The 21,468-nt window shown below is 39.3% G+C and overlaps 1 protein-coding gene across 3 annotated transcripts; it reads left to right on the top strand.

Annotated features, from left to right (window-relative positions):
- The first annotated feature begins 827 nt into the window (after positions 1-827).
- Positions 828-20,438, top strand: LOC116335200 (calcium/calmodulin-dependent protein kinase kinase 2). 3 transcript variants are annotated; one of them, XM_031758820.2, is made up of 18 exons: positions 828-1,154; positions 5,589-5,901; positions 6,102-6,443; positions 8,282-8,329; positions 9,407-9,460; positions 10,759-10,810; positions 11,283-11,416; positions 11,722-11,758; positions 11,911-11,932; positions 12,056-12,144; positions 13,666-13,865; positions 14,051-14,104; positions 14,189-14,262; positions 14,407-14,494; positions 14,845-14,976; positions 16,275-16,378; positions 16,524-16,577; positions 17,492-20,438. In XM_031758820.2, the coding sequence occupies exons 2-18, from the start codon at positions 5,671-5,673 to the stop codon at positions 17,562-17,564; spliced, it is 1,788 nt and encodes a 595-aa protein (XP_031614680.1). In that variant the 5' UTR covers positions 828-1,154; positions 5,589-5,670; the 3' UTR covers positions 17,565-20,438. The 3 variants fall into 3 exon arrangements, with proteins under 3 accessions (XP_031614680.1, XP_031614682.1, XP_031614681.1); XM_031758821.2 differs by lacking the exon at positions 828-1,154 and adding an exon at positions 1,367-1,502; XM_031758822.2 differs by lacking the exon at positions 16,524-16,577.
- Positions 20,439-21,468: the final 1,030 nt, after the last annotated feature.

Raw genomic sequence — 21,468 nt, 5'->3', positions numbered from 1 at the left:
GGAAAGTCTGTTAACTCGCATATCATTTTCAAGTGTTGTTGACCAAAACACTCAAAGTGCTCACACATTCATGCAGAGCCTTTAATACTTAACTACTGTATAGCACTTCTTGTTTCAGAAACTGACTTCTGATTTCAGTCTGCATTCTGTGTTTAATATGTTACTTTTTAAAAATTTTTTTTATTGTAGGTAGGTTTATCTTCCTTCATCTCTTTCATATGAATGGGCAGGCAAGACCCTGGGTTACTTGACACCAGCTTTGTGTTAGAGGGATTGTGTATCACACATTTTTTTTTTGATGCATAAGTGTAGTCTTTAGAAAAACAAACAAACCCAAAATGTTTTGGTTTGTAAATTAACTAGTTAAATTATGACCATGAATCATCATTCAGGATTTCAAAGTCTGAAATTCGCAGCAAAATTTACCTTTTTTTTTTCTAGTTTTCCTGAGTTGTTTTAAATGAATGCAAAAAAAACTAGAGTACTTTTATACCAAATGCAGAGCAAGCAAGATCTTGAACTTGATAGTTAAAACAGTGGTTGCATCACTCTACTGTGGAGACAGTGCCGGAAGCTTAATGATTTAAAGATAATGGCTATCAGAAGCAACCACATAGACACAAAGGACGTGTAATGAGAGTGGCTTGGCTGTAGTGTCCTGGTAGCCATCACAGCCATTCTAAATATAACAGTCTTATTATATAAGACCTCTAAATAAAATCGGCCCATCATTAAAGAGCCAAAGCCAGTTTATTTTACTAGGTCCAACTCTCCAGTACACCACAAGATGGTGCTACTAGGTCATAAAGCATTTGAGGCAGAAACGACCAGGAACCGTCAATGTTATATTTAGAACTCGTGAAATAAAAGAAGGCAAAAGGGCAACGTAGCCCTCAGCGGAAGTAGCTTAGGTTGTTTGTTAGCACATAATAGCGTTACGTTAAATGCCTGCCGTTAACATTTCCTCCATGTGAAGCACGGGACCTGCGTGCTCAGCTGGATTGGTCCGTGAAAATATCGGTTATCAGTCTGTTACAGTCTCCGTTTCTCAAACAGCTAGCTAGCTCTTGCAGGGCAGAAGCTACTCACACAGCAGACGAGGAAGGAGAGGGAACCTTACATTTCTAAATTGTAGGCCTAAATAACACGCCAAGGTAAGGTTTTTGTTTGTTAAATCACACAGTATATATACAGTTTTCTTTCTTTCTTTCTCTTTTTTAAAAAAAAAAAAAAAAAAAAAAGATTGCTTCCTGCATCTTTGCCAGCGGCTGTAGCATGAACGTTACTGGGACGTACTAGCATCACTGACTCCTTCATCCACAACATCTGTATCTTGCCAGATGAGGCAGCTGCTAACGTTAGCTGAGCTGGTTGGCTTAGAAGCTCAGAGCTAAGTTAGCTTAGACTTGAGACGGCGGTGACTTTGTGAACGCCTAAACAACACCGGAGCAGCTTAACCGCTTTGACATTTACAGTCGATGTAGCAGCTCCTATCTGTGGGTGTAAGTAACACGAAACCCGGTGGTGCCAGTTGCATGTGTTATTCTTTATCGGTTATCTCAAAGATTGTTTGTGTGGTTGTGAAATTGCAGAGACAACGAGTCTCGGTTTAGTCTCAAATCTTCATGTTGGGCTCTGGTAACATCTAATGTTATCGCTTTTGGGAAGTTGCGCTGACATATTCTTGAGGAGAGAAAGCCTCTGATGGCACACAGAGTCCCCGATGTTATTTATTTTAGTTATCATTATGTTATTTTTTGTTTACTTGTATACAAGTAATTTTAGTCTTTTGGAAAACAATTTAAAGTATATATATTTGACACATTTAACTCCTGGCATCACTCTACAAGAATAAATTGAACTTTAACTTTGATATAGTAGGTTTAGTGGTTATTTTATAAGGTTAGCCTTAACCTTTCAGTAGATACAGAGTAGAAATGTGTAGAAACACATTTAATGTGTTGTACCTTCATTCTGGAAAATGCCCTTTAAATTTACTTGTATCATATTTTTTTTATTAATATCATCATCATCATCATCATCATCATCATTATTATTATCATTATTATTATTATTATTATTGAAATTCTTTATTTTCATTCAGCAATTTATGTTTTGAAGGCTGGTGACAGAACTAGTAAAATATGTGTACAGATTATTTTAAGTCTGTCCAATAGAGAGGTAAAGAGAGATAAGGTGCACACTTTAAATAATACATAAATAAATAAGTTAGAGTAAAAAAAAAAACAATAAGAAAATTAAAATCCAGTTTAATAGGTTTAACATATTTCACCCATTAATTAATCCCATTAACCTTTTACTCCCAGTTTTCTTAATCCTTTCCATGGTATAAATATCACTTACTATCTCTGTCCCCTCTGTGGCGGGGGCTCTTGTGTCATATCATTAAAACTGTTTAACAGGAAATGGCTGATATTTGATTTGTGCCATTGTAACGTAGGGCATGACTGATACATATTTTCACAGAGTCTTTGTGGAGTTTGCATTGCTGCCCCTCCGTGAATCCACTGGAGGGCTGTTAAAAGGGAGATCTTTTGCTCCACCATTGTCAAGTGCTTTCGTATCGAGGAGGCTCAGATTGGCGGGTTTCTCTCTGTCTTTATCTTGCAATACAAAGCAGCTTGCTATATAAATAAAACTGAAATAAGTTCAATTTAATGTCTGGGTCACCAAATGAGTTTTTCAGATTCTCCCTAAATTGTGCTGTGATTATGTGGCAACACTGCAGCTAAGTTGATCAAGGACAATAATTCCTCCATTTACAGGAGCTTATCTCTTGCACGGTGCCGGACATCGCTGACAGTGTAACCCTGTTGATCTTTTAATGAAGCTGGGGATCCTCCTCTGCTCCAGATGGCCCTGTGTTGTACTGGTATTTCCATAACACAGTGCCTGTGTTGTTATTAATGCTCTACATGGCTTGGACCCCCTGCAAGTTGTGATAAGTCCTCTCTTCCCCTCCCATCCTCTCCCGGTCGGATAGTGACGGGCAGGTCACATGATTTTTGTTATGGTAAAAGGCACGGTATGGCATCTGGAGCTAGGCAGCATCTGTTGGTGTTTCTCGAGGCTCAAATCTGACTCCTTGTTCTTCGTCGTGCTGCTGTGATCCGCAGGGATCAGGGAAGTTTTGGGCTTTAGCCAGCAGTTCAGTCATTAATGATGCACAGTGTCTTTGTACAAAAATGAAATTGAAGTCTGTGCAGTTCTCTTGTATCACAGAAACTTGGTGACCTTTGAGGTAGGGTATTTATCTTTAGTGCGAGGGAATTGGGAGTTTGCTGTTTCAAAAATGACTTGAGCAAATAATGGATGCGAAATATTGTATCAAACCAACTCATCATGATTTCAGAATCAGAATCTGAATCAGAATACTTTATTGATCCCTAGGGGAAAGTATGTAAGCATGCAAGTACAACTCCTGCTGAAAACCCAGACTTTCTAGGTGGGAAACGAGATTTGCAGTAATATTGTCTTGTCTGACTAACAGTTATACTGTCAAGTTTGGAGTTTATGCCATCATCAGTTATGATAATGCATAAACACTTATTTGTTTTCATGGAAACAGGCCTTGTTTTGTGTCATCTGTGTATCTGTGGGTCAAACTGGGTAAGTTATCACTCACTTCTACTCGGAATACTTTTTTAATGAATTAAAACCAACCAAAAAGTGCCTGCTTTTAATAACATTTCAGACGTTTTCAGATGTTATTAAAGCCAGAGGTGTTAAATTGACCTAGAAAAAGAAGCAAATAAGCAACATTTATCCTCTACAGCAAAACTGAAATGAGAAGTTTGTGGTTTTGAAAATGTTTAAACATAACAGTTAAAAAAAAAATGTAAAAAAATCACAAGGTGGTAATTTTTTTTAAAAGGGCAATTTAAGTGGCTAAAGAGACTAGGCAGTGAAAACACCCAGCAATTTCAGTTCCTTCTTATTAAACTGTTATTCTGTAATGTGCAGCATTTCTTTTCCTCTTTTGTCAGTTTACATCACAATAGTACTGTATATATAGGTTGACAGTGAAAGAAGAGAGCCCACCTGGAGTGGGTGTTTCTTCCCACACATGGTTCTCGCTCTGAGCTTGGCTGGATCTCCCACTGTCTTGCTTGCCTTATGGCTTCCCTTTGTGTTTTTTTTTTCTCTGTATCTGTGAGGTTTACTCATCTCCCACACACTGACAGTGCCACAATCCTGTCAAAACCATGACAGAAATATAGGGGATCTGTATGTTTCTTTTTCTTCTTCTCTTTTCTCCTGTCTCCATTTCTCTGTCACGTAATATGCAAATAATAAACTGAGCGGATTTCAAGATGGAAATTAGCCTCTTTTAATTATGCAAGAAATGGTTTTGGTTAGATGCTTCACAGATAAAAATTAACCACCATGCTGCTGTTGCCAACATCAAAAGCAGACTGCGCCCTTGCTTTTATAGATGCATTGTATCTGTAGTTTGCGATACTGGACGCATTTGCCTGAATTAATTATCACCTAACAGAACGTGTGGGAAAATTTCTGCACCATGGATGTTTCTTATGGAAGCAGCCCTATCTGCTTATGTTTCAGAGCCAGTGAACAGCATCCCTGATTGTTTATCCCACACCTTTTCATTACACCCACAAGTTGGGTCGTGCTGCTCAGGCTCTGTGGATAATTGAACCTTACATGTAAATTTTACCATACTTTGTCACAGGATTTATGCCAGCCCTAAATTATTCTTGGCTGAAAAGAAACAGCCAACCTCTGTTTTTCTTAATTTCGGCTCCCAGTTCACAGTTTAAAGTTGTATGGCGCCAGTTCAAAAACAGGGGAAGTATGCACCTTTCAGTGAAGTTGGCTCACTGTGCATTAAGCTAAAATTATTAATAGTGGAACTGAGGTTTAGTAGTTTGTTTAATCTGGCTTCACCCAAATCATGGGTGAAGTGTAAGACTAATGTGCAACCTCATTTCTAGTAGTCCAGGTGACTGTGCAGATGTTACTAGGAGAACTCTGGCAAAAGGGACTGTGTAAATAGGAAATTGCATCTTTTACAAACACAGAATATTGCTATTGCTTTAATTAATATTTGCTGATGATGAGATAATGTGTAGATGTATTGCTTTGCACCTCAATAAAGATAATAAGGATATTTGTGTACTATGTGTTATTAGTTTATATGCATTTTTAAATATATTTATTCCCCTAAATCCAAATCTAATTTATTAAATATATATATTTATATAAATAAATATAAGGATACTTTAACATAGTGAAAATATCTTGAAAGTTGAGTGGTTTTGAATCTTAACAAGCAATCAGAGAAATAAGCTTTTATGGTAAAAGGGCCTGCTGAAGCTTCATTGGTGAATCCACATGAATCTATTAAACCGTGAATCATTTGCATGATTGCAGACATAATTGTAGATTAGAGGTTACAAGGTTCAGAGTACAACCTCTGGGATAGTGTAAGAACGGACTATCTGCAGCATACTTCAGGAGGAAATGGTCATAATAAAAAAAAAAAAAATAACACAGTAGTTGTAAGGGTGTGAAGTATTAATCACATGCACTTTCTCATTTTTCAGTTTGCTGTCATAGATTAGGAGACATTCTCCATACGTTCCCATCTGATGGAGCAGTGGTTGGCAGTCTTTGCGAAGAGGCACCATGTTTCCTTGTCATGTAACCCCCTGGCCATCTGCTGAGCCTCCAGCCTCTTGCAGCAGTCATGCAAATCCAATGCAACCCTCTCAGCCGTTGCCTGATCTACTGTGCAGCTGTCCTGCCCCACCTTTAAACACTCACTCTGAGACACCCTCGCCGGATCCAATGGAGTCCCTAATTGTCGTAACAGAGTATGAACCCAGCCGACCGCCTGGAGAGGCTGGGGAGGAAGAGGTAAGAACAACAAAGGCAAGGGTTTATACTGGACAGGTTGATGTCTACTGTATGAAGAGTAAGGTTTAACAGGATTTTTCATATAACAATCTGTGTCTAGTAGAACCGTAAGTACATCAAGGTGCAGGTGGATAGAGGATATGAAGTGGATGATTAGTAAATAAGAGAAGTATAAACCATTCAAATCCATCTCATGTCAGGTAGAAGAAATGGACAGTTCAGAGACCCCGGAGCCAGCTTCCTCTGTGGCAGCACCTTTCCGGACTCCATCCTGTGACCTTCTGTCCCATACAGTTGGTCGGCCAGAAGCTCTACTACCCGGAAGCCAAGAGCAAAGGGGAAGGTTAAACTTTTCAGACAGGAAACTCTCTCTGCAGGAGCGCTCACAAACGGCAACCTCACCCTGTAGCTCACCGGGACTTAATGGGCGCTATATTTATCCATCATTACCGTACTCCCCCATCACATCACCTCATTCTTCTCCACGCCTGCCCCGCCGGCCCACTGTGGAGTCCCACAGTGTTTCCATCACAGACCTCCAGGTATGATAAAGCGTTAAAGCTAATTTAGTTTCAGTTTTAATGGTATAAGGATTTTGTAGCTTGCAATGTGTCTCAGCCTGTGTTAAATGGAGAAAAATAAGTGTTTAATATAGTGTATAATAAGTGTTAGCCATATTGGTAGCAGTAGTTTAATATCTACCATGAGTGCTAAGTCAATATGAGTTATAATGAGGTTGCAGCATATGCCATAATATTTTGGTTATTATGTAATTTTTGCACCATCTGACTCATTGTATTCCCTTCAGCACTGTGTATTGCGTAAACCATTACACATGGATAACCTAACTAATGACACAGAGCGAGGCACTAAAGTGCCCCACACATGTTAGTGTGTCATAAATAATACCACAGCTGTCTGAAAGTAAGAACTACATGTGCATTTGTCTTAAAATCAGCAGCAAAGTGATAAAGAGCAAGCTTTGTGGACACAAAGGTAAGGTTTTATAGTCTAAGTAGATGTAGCTGTGTAGCTGTTACATGTAGTTGTAGTTAGGACTTTTCAGAGCAGCAGGCTGAAGAGACTTTTTGCTTTCTCATAATTACATATTGAAAGTGATAAAAGGTTAATTAGGTGAAATATTTAGAGATATCCTGCAGATATGTCTTGCAGTCTAGAGAGGAGCAGTCAAATAAATGACATTTAGAAATGCATTTTAATGATGTGTGGGACAGCCTTTGGAATGGGAGCCAAGACTGTAACATCAATAAGCTCCAACTTTATTAGCTCTGCCCTTCATACTGAAGAAAATCTATTGAATTCTTCCCTATTCTTACTCCAGAACAGCTTTTTTCTCTCACAGCCTTTGTACTGCTAAGCTGTCTCTTTGACACTCTTCAAAATATCCTAGCACAAACACACACACCAAGCTCTTAATGACAATGGCGAAGAGAAGTATCAGGAAGAGTAGTACAAATGCTTAAATCTTGACGATACCTACATGACATCTACATGATGTTAGATTAACCCTTTCACTTATCATTCTACTTTAACAATGCATTTGACTGAAAAGCAGTACCTTTGGTACCAGAGCCTTCCCACATCTGTCAGCTCCTCTCTGTTGTTCAAAACAAAAAACACAAATGTTTAGATTAGCAGCTCTACTATAATTTAACTGTGATTCTGTCGTTGTGTACTGGTACTTTAAGGCAGCGGTCCCCAACCCCCGGGCCTCGGACCGGTACTGGTCCGTGAGTCGTTTGGTACCGGGCCGCGAGAGTTGAGGCTCAGGTGTGAAATGTATGGTTTTCAGGGTTTTTATTGGTTTTCAGCGTTATTTTGTTATCGTTTTTATCGTTAACTCGGTTTTCCTGGGTCTTTTCACGTGTGTTATGAATAAATCTTCTTTTTTTCGGTACCGGTATAGTTTTATTTTGTTGTATTTATCCGCGACACCTTAAAGGCCGGTCCGTGAAAATATTGTCGGGCATAAAGCGGTCCGTGGCGCATAAAAGGTTGGGGACCGCTGCTTTAAGGTGTCCTTAGGAGTTTTGAAAACACAGTTTTCAAATATATATACATTTTTCCTGATTTATCCATTCTTGCCTTTGACGAGTCCTGTTGATTACAGTTGAATTTATTATTGATTAGAAGTGAACGTTTATTTAAACTGGATTGCATAAAAAATGAGTAATTGTCCTGATTTAGAGGGCAACAAATCAGTGGCTGGTATGAAGAAATATGTTAAAAAATGTTAATGGAGAGAAAGTGTTAAAGGTAAATTTGAGGTTCAAGACAGCATTGAGGCAGATTTTGTAGGAATACTCATGATGATGTGACGATTGTTTTCTTTTTTCCCCTCTCTCGCTCCCTCTTAAAGGACTGTGTTCAACTCAACCAGTACAAGCTGAAAGATGAGATTGGAAAGGTACCATGAGAGACAGCTCACTGATTGCTCCCTTTCACTGACTCTTCCATTTTCTCCTCCCGTCCGCCTACTAGATGTCTGTCAAGTAGCACACATCATCAAGGACATGCAGTAACAGTCTCTGATATCCTCCTTCCCGACTGTCCTCATTTCCCAAACTCTGTGTAAACCACGAGGCCATGGGAGAGTTGGAAGATGGATGAGAGGCTGGTATAAATAGCGCTCTCTAAGGGTTGTGCAAGGCTTTGTGTGTGTGTGTGTGTGTGTGTGTATATGAGTGAGTGGGTGTGTGTATGTATGAGTGAGTGGGTGTGTGTGCCTATATGAATGTTTTAGATTGTGGGCATTGTTAAGGCAGAATGTGTGTGTATTTCTGTATGTAGGTAGACATTTTAATGTGTGCGCTTTTGAGCACAGTGGAGACAGTTAAAGCCTTTTGGAATTGTTGGAGAGACTTGTGTTATCAGTTTATCTCCGGGACTGTAGGATGAGCTGTGTGCTATCTCTCCAATCTGCAATCTGCTCCCCCAGCAGGAACCGACACTGCCCTCTCTCTCTCTCTGTTTGTTTTTGTTCGTACACACAGGCTTGTAATTAGGCCTACTTTTTATCCTGAATTTCCTGTGTGTGGGCAGGGAAGCTTGATAGCATAAACCAGATCCAGTTTCCTTAATTAGCCTGAAATCAAAAATGAAAGAGAGAGGGGAGCGATGATTTGAATTTCTCTGTTCTCACTTTGAAGCAGCTGCTAATCATTCAGTGTACTCTGTCAGCCCACTCAATTCCCTTGTGTGTTTATGTTTGTGTATTTATTCCTGTGTGTATCTATGTATTCCTAAAGTTTGCGTTACACTTTTAGTGTCACATTAAGAACTAACTGCTTAATATATATATGTATTAGTGCTGTCAGCGATAATCTCGTTAAAATCACGGGGCGATCCGCGCTAACTCGCTAATGGCGTTAATGTGGTTATGGCGTTAACGTCATTTTAACGAGATTAACACTGACAGCACTAATATATATATATATTTTCGGAATTTTCCCTCATGTTTTCTTTTTTGCTTGTTTCTGAACAGGGCTCCTATGGTGTTGTCAAGTTGGCTTACAATGAGGATGACAACACATACTATGTGAGTTTGTAATCCACACGCGAGTCCAGATGTGATTTATTTCCTTATCACAGGCCAGGCGACTGCTGGTTAACTTTGCAATAATCAACCGCTCTTGTAATATTTACTGGTGTGATTTGATGTGGAGCCTCTGCATGTGAAAATGTCTCCAGATAATTCAGCTCATTGACTAATGTAATAACACATCATTTCAGGCTTTTGTGTTTTTGCCATTCTTGATTATTGCTGCAGTTCTCATTAAGCTGCATGATAGCGATTGACAATGACACAGGGATTATTTTAACATTCTTCCCGAGTGACAAAGGCCTCGTGTCGCATTCGGTGATTATATCATTGCCATAATAACTGAGGGCATTGACGTTATTAAAGAATAGGGAAAATATTCACCAAACAATGCCGCTGTTACACACCGTGCTTTCTCTTCAAGTCTGATACAAATTCCTGTCAACTTTGGCAATTTTTGAAGACATAATCTGGTGGAGAGAGAGAGACATTGGTCAGAAAGATCTATCTAGACCAGGGATAGATACAGTTGTATCAGTGTCTGCACAGTCAAAAACTGGCTCTCAAATAAAAGAAAAAGAAGGTACAATTCAACAGTATGTCAACAATCTTTACGCAAGGGAAATCACAAGAAACTGTTGGTCCACTTCCACTGTGACAAGTCTTGGAATGCAGACATGGCTAAGAGATCCCAAAGCTCACTCACTTAATGGCTGCAATGCAGGTGGGAGACTTGCGTGTATCCGCATCGCAGAGCATCTCTCAGCTGTTCTGCTCTTATCGTCTTCCCAACTGGTGGTCAGCTTTCTTCCCTTCCTCTGGGTCAGGGAGGTTGCGCTCTCAATCGCTCTCGGGTCAGCTGAGGCACATGACTCCACCCTGCCACCCAGACTTCTCGTTAACCCCTGTCTGCACCTCCAGACGAAATTTGATGTTTGAAAACACTGTGTAGTGAATGGAGTTGGGCTTTCTTTATGACATGTAACCACTTAAATACCAAACTTGATAGACGGTGTAGTGCAGTTGAAATGCTGTTTAATGTAAATGTGCAGAAAATGTGCCTGCTATGGCTCATATTTCAATCCTCTCACACCACGATTGAGAAAAGCTGTCTACAGTGACAGCAGTGACAAACACACCAAGCATTTTCAAGCTACGGAATTTCTAGGTGTAGGGTGTAAGAAACCTGTAAGCATGCTGCTGTTTCTCTTTTCTTTGGCTTTCTTGGCTGCTGGACTCATTCTGTTTCCCTTAACCTGTTGCAATCCAACTAAGTTTCCCTCTCTGTGCTGTAGGCGATGAAGGTGCTTTCCAAGAAGAGGCTGATGAGGCAGGCAGGTTTTCCACGTAAGTTTGGAGTCAGGGCCATATTTCTGTGTAAGGTCTCAGTCATCCAGTTCAGGGTAGTCTAAATAGCTTGGAAAGAAATGCGACTGGATTTCTTTAAATTTCTTGAAGACGTGTCACTTCTCATCTGAGGAGCTTCTTCAGTTCTCAAAACCAATGGTGGAGAGTCCCAGGTATTTAAACCCGAGTGGAAGTTCTCCCTTAAGAGGGTGGTTGACCCACTGTTGATCATGTGTCTCATCACATGGCCAAGGTGTTAAAAAGCTTCTCTGATGAGAGATGAAACATCTTCAAAAAGTCAGCTTCTTTCCAAGCTCCTTAGATTCAGGACCATATGGTTAACACAGCAGAGCATCTGTAATGTCTGTAATGATAATGTTAATGTTAACAGCACATACCAATACTTAGGATTTGACTCCATCTTTATCCTGTCTCTCTACCCTTCCCATATGTCCCCTTTTTCCTCCATCAGGGAGACCTCCTCCTCGTGGGGCAAGAGCCGCTCCCGAGGGGCCTGCCCAACCTAAAGGGCCGCTGGAGCGAGTCTATCAAGAGATTGCCATCCTTAAAAAGCTTGACCACCCTAATGTAGTCAAACTAGTAGAAGTGAGTAATCTTGTAAAACGTAGATATTTTCATTTGATCTCTTAAGGATTACTTATTGGTATTACGCTAATTTTAAATAAGTTGACAAAGGAAAAAAACAGAAATGGCATTTTGAAGAACCTTAAAATGTACATAAATTGTGTTAGATGTAAAACTATCTTTCTACTCTATGTATACTTATTAGAAATTCCACTGAAGGTATATTTAACTTTGCCTGGTACAAAAGATATAAAGATGATCTATTGTGTATCTGTTTGTATGTTTGTGTGTTCACACATTTCCATTCCTCTTCATTGTGGTGCCAGGTTTTGGATGACCCCGGTGAGGACCATCTGTACATGGGTATGTTGTGGCCAGACAACAACACATCACATAATCATTATGCATGCATAAAGCAAGCATAAAACAAAGTCAATTTTAACCTCATCTTTAAAAGATGTGGGGTTTTTTTTAGTTTGCTTGTCCTCGCTAACCTCCTTTGTTTTCTGTTACAGTGTTTGAGCTGGTGAAGCAAGGGTAAGCTAAGCCTCTTATATGGTAATGATTGTGACACTGGAATGAGCCCAGTCTCATTAGTTATGATTGGTAATTGAGTGTGTTTGTGTGTGTACCTGTTGATGTTGTACCTTGTGTATCTAGGGCTGTGATGGAGGTGCCAACAGATAAGCCTTTCAGTGAGGACCAGGCACGTTTTTACTTCCAGGATCTTCTCAGGGGAATCGAGTACTGTGAGTCTTCAAAACCTCCTGCTACTCTTCCACCTACCCTGTGACTACATTAGTGTTTATTATGCATGTGTAGATAGATTTAATCTGACTTGCAAAGTGAATTAATTTTACTCAACAGATTTTATGTTGTTAACCCACCAAGATCGCCAGCACTGTGTACGACATCAAAATGGCTCATTAAACAAGTTTACCTTGGTCACGTTGACTGTGACAGTTTTTCTACTCTTGAAATGTTGTTTTTTTCAGTTTGTACAAAATAAAGCACTCAGTGGACACTTTATTAGGTACACCTTACTAATACTTGGTTGGACCCCTTCATGCCTTCAGAACTAATCTTATTCTGCATGACATAGATTCAACAAGGCGATTAATAAAGGTGTGTGGAAAAATCCAAGTAGATCATTAGTTTCTGAAATATTTAGACCAGCCCATCTGGCACCAACGACCATGCCACATTTAAACTCACTCAAATCACTTTTCTTCTCCGGTCTCCGTTCTTCGGCTGGACCTTCGGCAGGTCTTCTTGACCATGTCTACATTGCTGAACGGTACTGGGTTGCTGCCATTGGCTGATTAAATATTTGTGTTAGCGAGCAGGTTATCAGGTGTTCCTAACAAAGTGTGAGTGTATACTTGTCAGATGTAGAGGCACCAATTTCAAAAGCTGAATATCCTTTTCATTATTGTTTGGACAAAATTCTGAGATTCAGTTTTTCATTTTAATTTTTCCTTTGTCATATAGCTTTGTATATATTCATATGACGTCACCTTTGCATTCTGGTAGCCCAGGTTTTCCTGACCAGGTGAACTAATAATAGCACAAATACAGCTTAGACCACAGATTCTGAAAATGTGTTGCGTCATTTCTTTAAGTCAGTCTTCTCTTTGGAGAAAAATATCAGCCAGAGATATTTTTCCCATAGTTTTGTTTAAAAACTAACTCATTACAGTGATGTTGCATAGTATCAGCATGTCCCTATAGAGATAAAAGTCTGCTAATGCTTGTACTTTAGAATTATGAATGTGGTAAGAAGATGAAGCTCTGATTGTATAATCAAGTCCTGTCCTCCTACAGCTCTTCCCTGCCATTTACACAAGGCCTTCGTCTGAGCTGCTCTTGACTCTAGCAACACTCCACAAAGTTCATTTCACATCATTTCAGTGGCTCTTAATGCATATCAGTGCAAGCAGGGATGGACACAAAGTAGGCTTGTTTTAGTCATGGCGCAGGTAGATTAGTTAAAAAACAGTTTAAATAATGAAGGCACACTTAACTCTCAATTTCACATCTTAACCAGGTAGTGTGGACATAATTTATTATAATTTACCAAACGTCTACCTAGCTGTCTAACTACGCTGCCAGAGATTCTTCTTCACGAGTCCAAGCCATTAAAAAAAATGGTCAAGCCGGCAAATTAGTTTTTCACCATTAGAACATCTTAATTCTGCCATAAACTGAATACTACAAATGTGACCCGATTGCTGTAATAAAGTTTCTTTGTTCGCTTTTTCTGTTAATAGTACATTACCAGAGGATCATTCACAGAGACGTCAAACCATCTAACCTGTTGGTGGGAGAAGATGGACACATCAAGATTGCAGACTTTGGAGTTAGTAACCAGTTTGAGGGAGCTGACGCCCTGTTGACCAGCACAGTTGGAACTCCTGCTTTTCTTGCTCCTGAAACGCTCTCTGAGACCAGAAAGAACTTCTCTGGAAAGGTGAAGCAGTATTCGGCTAACTAGTGCCCTCTTGGGATGACTTTCAGAAATGCAAGAACTTTTGATTTTGATTTTCTTTTTCCATTAGAATGTTCCTGCTTTCCAAACATTTATGAAATTTTGCATCTCAGCTACCCAAAAAGCATTTTCACATCAAATTAAATCTGTTTTGCTTTTCTGCTAAGGCTTTGGATGTTTGGGCCATGGGAGTGACGCTGTATTGCTTCGTCTTTGGAGAGGTGAGTGTGGGGAATGGTAAAAACATTAACATTTTTTAGTACTAGTGATCCTGTTAAAATCAACACATTTTTTTGTATTCACAGTGTCCATTTATGGATGAGCGCATTCTCAGTCTTCATCAAAAAATCAAGACACAACCCGTGGTGTTACCAGAACAGTAGGTTCTGCTTTGCTCTTTTAACAGATGGCTGTTCCCAGTGTTTATTGTATAAATAGCGTATTTATTAAATTAAATACACAATTTTGGCACTTTCTCAATAACATATTTACTCAGTTGTCTAATTTGATTTCGTTACAACAGTGCCGACATATCAGATGATCTCAAGGATTTGTTATTGAAAATGCTGGACAAGAATCCAGAGACCAGGATAACGATCCCACAGATTAAGGTAAATACACGGGTAGTTGCTGGTTGCTGTGTGTCATGTTTAAATATCACACACATAAAATGAAAAAAAAAGGATTGTTGTTCTTTTGTTTGGACATTACAGTATTTTATGTCATTAAATTCATAAATCAACTGTTTGCTCTGTAAAGTATAATCTATAGCAGCTTACATATATTTATAGATATGAATGAATAGCTTACATTGATCTAACAAATATAATTTTGCACTTAGATTCAGCCTTAGTAAATTTTTACTGTTGTGCCTCCAAAGACACTATGACTAAGTTTATATGTGTGACACATAATCTGGTTACCCAAAGAACTCCTTTTTTTGCCTTGCGATTGTGTCCAGGTACACCCATGGGTGACAAGGCACGGTGCTGAGCCACTCCCCCCTGAGGACGATAACTGCTGTATGCTTATTGAAGTAACCGAGGAGGAAGTGGAGAATTCTGTTAAACACATCCCCAGCCTGGCAACAGTGGTGAGTTTGTGAACTAATTTTGTCTCACAAAAACATTAAAAAACATTACAGTCACTTCAGACCCTAATTTGCTTTTCTCTTGGTGTCATAACAGGAAATATCACATTTGGGTATCATTTATGGGCAACTTGGCTACAATGAAAGAGTAATAAAAAGTACCAGAGAGAATGAATGCTCCATTGGGAGTAAAAGATTATTTCTTAGCAAATTTGCATTAGTATAAATTAGCTTAATTAGTTAGCACAACAGAGTGTTTTAGCAACTTATGAAACAGAACCCAGCAAAGTTGCAAAGAGTAGAGGTAGTGAAGGTAGATGAGTTTAAATACTTGGGGTCAACCATCTAAAGTGCAGGTGAAGAAGACCATGCAGGCAGGGTGATGTGGGAGATAAATATCATGGGTGATTTGTGACAGAAAGATAGCAGCAGGGGGGAAAGGCCAGGTTTATAATACGTTAGTGAGACCTGCTATGATATATGGTTTGGCGAGTTAATGTCGAGATTTTCCCTAGGAGAGACCAGGAATAGGAATAAGCACATCAGAGGCAGAGCTCAGGTTGAGTGGTTTGGAGACAGAGTTAGAGAGGAAAGGCTGGGATGGTTTGGACACGTGCAGAGGGGGGATAGTGAATATACTGGGCAAAGGATGTTAAAGATGGAGCTGCCAGGCAGGAGGAAAAGCGGAAGACCTCAGGGAAGGTTTATGGATGTAATGTAGGAGGACATGTAGAGCGTTGGTGTGACAGAAGAGGAAGCTAGGGATGGGGTGAGATGGAGGCAGATGATCCGCTGTGGCGACCCCTAAGGGGAGCAGCCGAAAGACGAGAAAGAATTTCAGTCACATTGCACCATCCCACAGCTGAGGCACTGCACCTACTCAGTTCCTCTTTCAACACTTTGAGCTACAGCAGATGCATGACTCATTTTTTCAAAAAAAATTTATTTTCTTTAGCTACATTAATTAATGTTGTTTAACATTTTTGTTTGACTTTTAACTTTAAAAAAGTTAAAAGTCACAAACGCAGAATACATCTGACTTCAAAATTCATCAGATCTACCACGACATTGCCATCTGTTATCACAGCAGAAACATTTTCTTAAACACGAATTACATATTAATGATATAGTGGTGTTAGATGAGTACTGCATACTGTTTTGTAGGACAATAACATCTAGTAGAAATCAGTTTTTTAGCTGTGTTCTCATTGTTAGGGTTCTAAAATGAAGGAAATTTTTAAAATGTTTAAAATTGAAGCTTTTCATCTTTACATTACTAAGCACTGTTTACTTTTTTGAAGATCCTGGTAAGAACTATGCTCAGGAAGCGATCCTTCGGAAACCCCTTTGACTGGGGCCGGAAAGAGGACCGCAGCAGTTTGTGTCCTCCAGGGCAAACCCTCACGTAAGCACTGTTTACAAAAACACTACAGTCTCTAAACTCCTTAGAAAAAGGCAGCAGCAGAGCCAGCCGAGGCTTGCCGAGTAGTTTGTCTGAAAGACTGTTGGTAGCCTGTTGTTATTTCTCTCCCCCTTCTCCTGCCCTGTAGGAAAGGCAGAGCAGGCAGTGTGAGATACTGCTACATTCATTGTAACCAAAAAAGGTAAATAATGCTGGCATAGCTCTTGCCTGCTGTAATGCTGTTTAAGTGGTCGAGAGAATATTTTAAGACCCGCTGGCATGATATAAGCAGCTGTCTCCCAGTATGGTGGTGATGGTCAAATACTCCTGTGCATCACATTTGTTAACTAACCTCTGGTGGTTTGGGGGTGTTTGGAGAAGCCGTGTTAGGGAATGTTGAGCTTCACTTAAGAACCTTCAGTACCTACAATCCAATTTCCTGTCGTAATCTGTGTCTCAGGGTGCTTTTGGTGTAGTATGAACTGTGTAGCGGGGAAATACTGTAAATATGTCATTCAATTAGGCATTCATATAGTGGAAGATAAATTAGGACGCACATAAGCTACTGAGTGTAAACAAAACTACGCGAATAGCAGGTGACCAGCTGATACACAGAACAATGTCCTTTATCACAGAGGGTTCATTAGGGTATTAGGTTTTTTTTCTGGGTTGACCCACAAAACAAAACAAATTAAAGAAGCATTTTAAAAGTCAAGTCAAAATAAAAAGCATTTTTGTCCACACTCAGTTCATCATGGGCCAAGAGCATCCATTTATCTTCATGTGTTTTTACTTTCCCTTGCATGAAGCAGTCTTGACATTTAATGAAAGGACATGCCTGTAAATTAATGTCATCTTTACTTTTTTAAGATATCGTTTCCCCACTTTCACCAGTTGTTTTTTTTTTTTTTAACCCCTTTCCTTGGGCTCTCCTTCACCGTATCTGCTGTAGAAATGAACTCAGTGTACTCTGCCATGTAACAGCTAAATGGTTGCTTTCACTTAATAAACAGTGCTTAATAGTAGCTGATTATTTTCTCTGTTCAGTGAAATAGGAATGACAGCGAGCCTACAGCACTGCTATAACTAACGCTGCCTCTCTGCTGTGTTACTTAGGAAACAGGAAAGCGGTGACGGGATGAGAAGTATGAACCTGCCCTACGTGGGAGAGGATGAGACTCTTTCCTGATGCGGGAGGTTTAATATGCACGCTGGCATCTGGCTGCCTGGAATCACACAGCACAAAACCCCTTTACTCACAGTTTTATACTTGCAGCCCACACATGATTTCTTGGGAGGTGGTCAAGTGTGGCAGACACTAACAAAAGGGAGGAAATACAGCTCAAAGGCACTTTGATGATCACTTTCTAAGCTTTTATTCTGTCCTGTCCTCTTACACAGTTTAATTTAAGGTTATGGGACTTAAACTGTAACATGGAAACCATCCAAGGGTGGAGCATCCTCCTTTACTTTCAACCTGAGCCCCATTTTGCCTGGCCCACTCCTTCTCCTACCCTGCATGCTCTTATAGTCCTAGCATGCTTTGTCTCAGGCTTCAGCTGTACAGTTTTGGGTTTTATCATAGTCTAGCCACTTGTGTTTCAGGTATACGGGACGAAGGAATAATCTGTTTTTGGCAGGGGGGTTTTGGGTGGGGGACGGGATGGTTGTCTCCGCCATCACCACCAACATTTAAATAAGCAGTTTTCTTAAAAACGATTGTCTGGTTCACTCTGCTTCGTGGTAGCAGTGCCCAGTTTGGTAACACATTTTAGAGTGAAGTATCTATAGAGTTTACCCAAAGTGGGAAAAAAAGGAGAGTGAAAAAATGTTTACTTCACCGAATGCATGTGTTTACTTTCCCAATGCAAACACTGTATAAGCTATTTCTAAACAGTTACATTGTTGTACAGGCATTACTTTTGTTTTTTTCTCATTTACTACAATCAATAGCTTTCAGAAAGCTTTAATACAGTTGATATAGTGCTTTGTGAATAATAACATTCATTGCTGCATACAAGAGGGCATAAAAAAGTCATCCTTCCTCTTTCTTTGTTTTAAAGATCTAGTGCTTCTGGTGAATCTTTTTAAAATGTACAATTATGTGATTTTTAGGTGTTTGCTATAAATCCTGCGTGAAGGTGAAGGTGAGGTACTACCTGATGACTTTGGGGGGAAAACACAATGTGTTAGTTCAAAATGATTCTGTAGGTTAAACGTGTTGTTGAAGCTGTAAATCGGTCCGTTTAGACAAAAACGGGCTTTGTGGTTGGATACCGAGCGTCACATGATTTCACTGTGTTCACGTATTTGTTTCACTTCTCCAAGTTGAGGTCTGTATGCAGACAAATTAAACAGAAAATCACAATTGAACCTCAAGCTTAAAAAAACAACAACAAAAAACTTGTGAAGGTTTTTACTAGTTTTGTTTTTGTATTGTAGGAGGTACTGATATTATGTTAAAGCTGCACATTTCAGAGCACCAAAAAAAAGTCATTTTGTAAACTATGATAAATTAAAATAAATAAATAAATAATGCTGGTCTATTAGAAATGGCTGCTGAAGTGAGTTTAGAATGGAAGTATAGTGCAAATGCAGACTTTTTGTACAAATCTATGCATGACATATCTGTCCAAGTGTTTGGTCTGGGCTGTACACAACTCTGCAAATATTTCAACTTTTAAAGTAGGTTTGTTTTATATTCATTAACGAGCTTCATTTTCAGTCCTAAAGCATTAAGTCATTTATGCCTCAGCAGTAAAAGGCTGATGGGGGTTGTCGTCACCCTGCCAGGACGCTCAAGTTTATTAATGCGATAACTTGAGAATGAAGCAACGCAGGAGTTTCAAATTGTAGCTACTAAAAATCTCTGACGGGTTTAAATCTCAGTGATCTTGACCTCAAGGTCAGAGCTCAAGTTTTCTGAAAAGTAAATGTGATAACTCGAGAACAAGGTGACGTAGGATTTTGAAATTCAGACCACAGGTGCATCTAGTAGGAGGCTGAGGGGTACCACTGGCCACTGCCAGTATTTCTTTTTCCTCCCACACATTTGTACATTTTGTTGAGCCATCATTGGTTTCCCTCATCAGTGTGTCTTTAGTTAACTTAGCATATTAGCACGATATTGAAAGTAGTTATTACATTCAATGCTTCCACACACTAATTACTTCAGCACTAACGTGTTGAATGTATGAGAAAGGGACTGGAATTTTTTTGTACTTACTTCTTGCATGTCACTCTGAACTGTACTGTATGTCTGTTTTTTAAGACGAGTACTATGCACATGGTGTAACTTTATGGTGCAACGGTACGCCCTGTCAGATACCTGTCATGTACACCGTCCACACCCACTGAGCTGAATCTAGAGGGCTGTATGTGGTTAATTATTTTTGCTCATGTATCTATTTTTTCAAAAAAAGATATCCACCTTAGAGCGTAGGAACATGCACTTTGGTTTTAGACTTCCAATAAGGTTAAAATTAGTTTTGAAGTGTAATTTCGGTGAAGATATCCAACAAATAATAACGTTTATCTTCAGTTTGCTCTGGATTGTGGACTGTTACCACATAGTTGTAACATAGTGCACCTACTGTAAGTTGCTGTTAACTGTCAGATTAATTTGTGGTCATGAACATAAGAAGACAGATGCATTTCCTTTGGTGTGAATATTTTCCATAACCAACAAGAGTAAAGTGAGCTACTATTTGAGTGTGAATGTGGGGTGCAAGCCACAAAAAACAACTGTATGATAAATATTTTATACAGTATTTAAACTTGTAGTTGGTTTCAATAGACCTGCCCATTGTTGCCAGAATGGTGAGGCTAAGTGATTAACCTTTATTGTTCTCACAATTTTGCATTCTGTAGTGTAATCAATTTTATTAAGAGCTTTCGGGGGGGGGCGGGCTCTTTTCCTCCTAAATGCATGCTAACTACTGAACACATACCACTGTATTGTCATAGCATGAGAGGTCCTTTACATTAAATGGGACCTTTAAAGTAAATATTCTCTACATACCTGTACCTTGTTCATAATTTGAATAAAGTATAATTGCCTTTCTGTAATGTTGTGGATCGAGTTATTGATGCAGTTGCAGAGGTAGACCACTAGGCTGTGCTGTGCACCAGAACATACTGTGATTCTTGAGCGGCTTAATATCACATTGTGCTCTTTGTATGTGTGTAATGCACAGTGGGAGCAACATTTCTGCATCTACCGTATCCTTACAAACACTTAAACGCTGTCGTGCTTTCATTCAACAATTCATGTATACACATTTCATGTGCTCAGCACACTCGTGGACGGTTATTTTTCAAAAATGGGGTTTAGTTAATAGGAAATCTGCATGTGAATCCTGAGAGTAATTTGTCCTGCTGTATTTGTCAAAAAAAAAGACTAAAAATGTGTGCAGATAAAACAACACAAATCTGACCTCGTAAAGAACATGTCAACAAGAAATGCTAAATGATCAAATGGCACTTCTTCACGAATTCTATGCAGGTTTTACGGTTTAAAAGTGTCCAAGACAGTTTATAAAACATTTTAATTGACTGTAATGCTAGATGACAGATGAAGAAGTCACTTTGATGAGCGATTTTCTCTGTACACCACCACCAAAGCGTATTTCAGATCACAAAATCAAGATGTGAACGTTAATTTGAGGCATTAAATTAAAGATTAGATTAAATCATTAAATGTTTATTTTTTTATACACAGTCCTTCATTTCAGAGCTTCGCAAGTAATGGGACAATTGACTGACAAGCAGTTCCATGGCCTAGCAAGGCCAGCCCCCTTGATATTTCATGACAAATTAAGAGGATAAAAGACCTGCAGTTGATTCCAAGTATTGAACTTCCCTTTCTGTCTATGGTAACTCTTTATGTGAGGTCTGATTAGAGTCAGTGCGCATGAAGGGATTTTTTTCCACTAGTGTTTATTGATGATGTGAATGTTGATAGAAGTAACAGGATGAACTGTGAAGTGTACAGAGCTATACTCTCTGCTCAGATTCAGTCACTTGCTGCAAAACTGATCAGACAGTGGAATGGATAATGACCCAAAGCAAACTGCAAAAGAGTGTCTAAAGGC

The sequence above is a fragment of the Oreochromis aureus genome, linkage group 7 (genome assembly GCF_013358895.1).
Source record: "Oreochromis aureus strain Israel breed Guangdong linkage group 7, ZZ_aureus, whole genome shotgun sequence".
NCBI classification, from domain to species: domain Eukaryota; kingdom Metazoa; phylum Chordata; class Actinopteri; order Cichliformes; family Cichlidae; genus Oreochromis; species Oreochromis aureus.
The sequence above is the reverse complement of the archived record's forward strand: the minus strand, read 5'-3'. Positions and strand labels throughout refer to the sequence as shown.

Excerpts from the sequence above, each read along its gene's own strand:
- LOC116335200 (XM_031758820.2), top strand. The coding sequence starts at position 5,671 with ATGTTTCCTTGTCATGTAACCCCCTGGCCATCTGCTGAGCCTCCAGCC. Across the intron at positions 8,330-9,406 it reads TGAAAGATGAGATTGGAAAG|GGCTCCTATGGTGTTGTCAA; the intron begins GTACCATGAGAG and ends GTTTCTGAACAG. Across the intron at positions 10,811-11,282 it reads GAGGCAGGCAGGTTTTCCAC|GGAGACCTCCTCCTCGTGGG; the intron begins GTAAGTTTGGAG and ends TTCCTCCATCAG.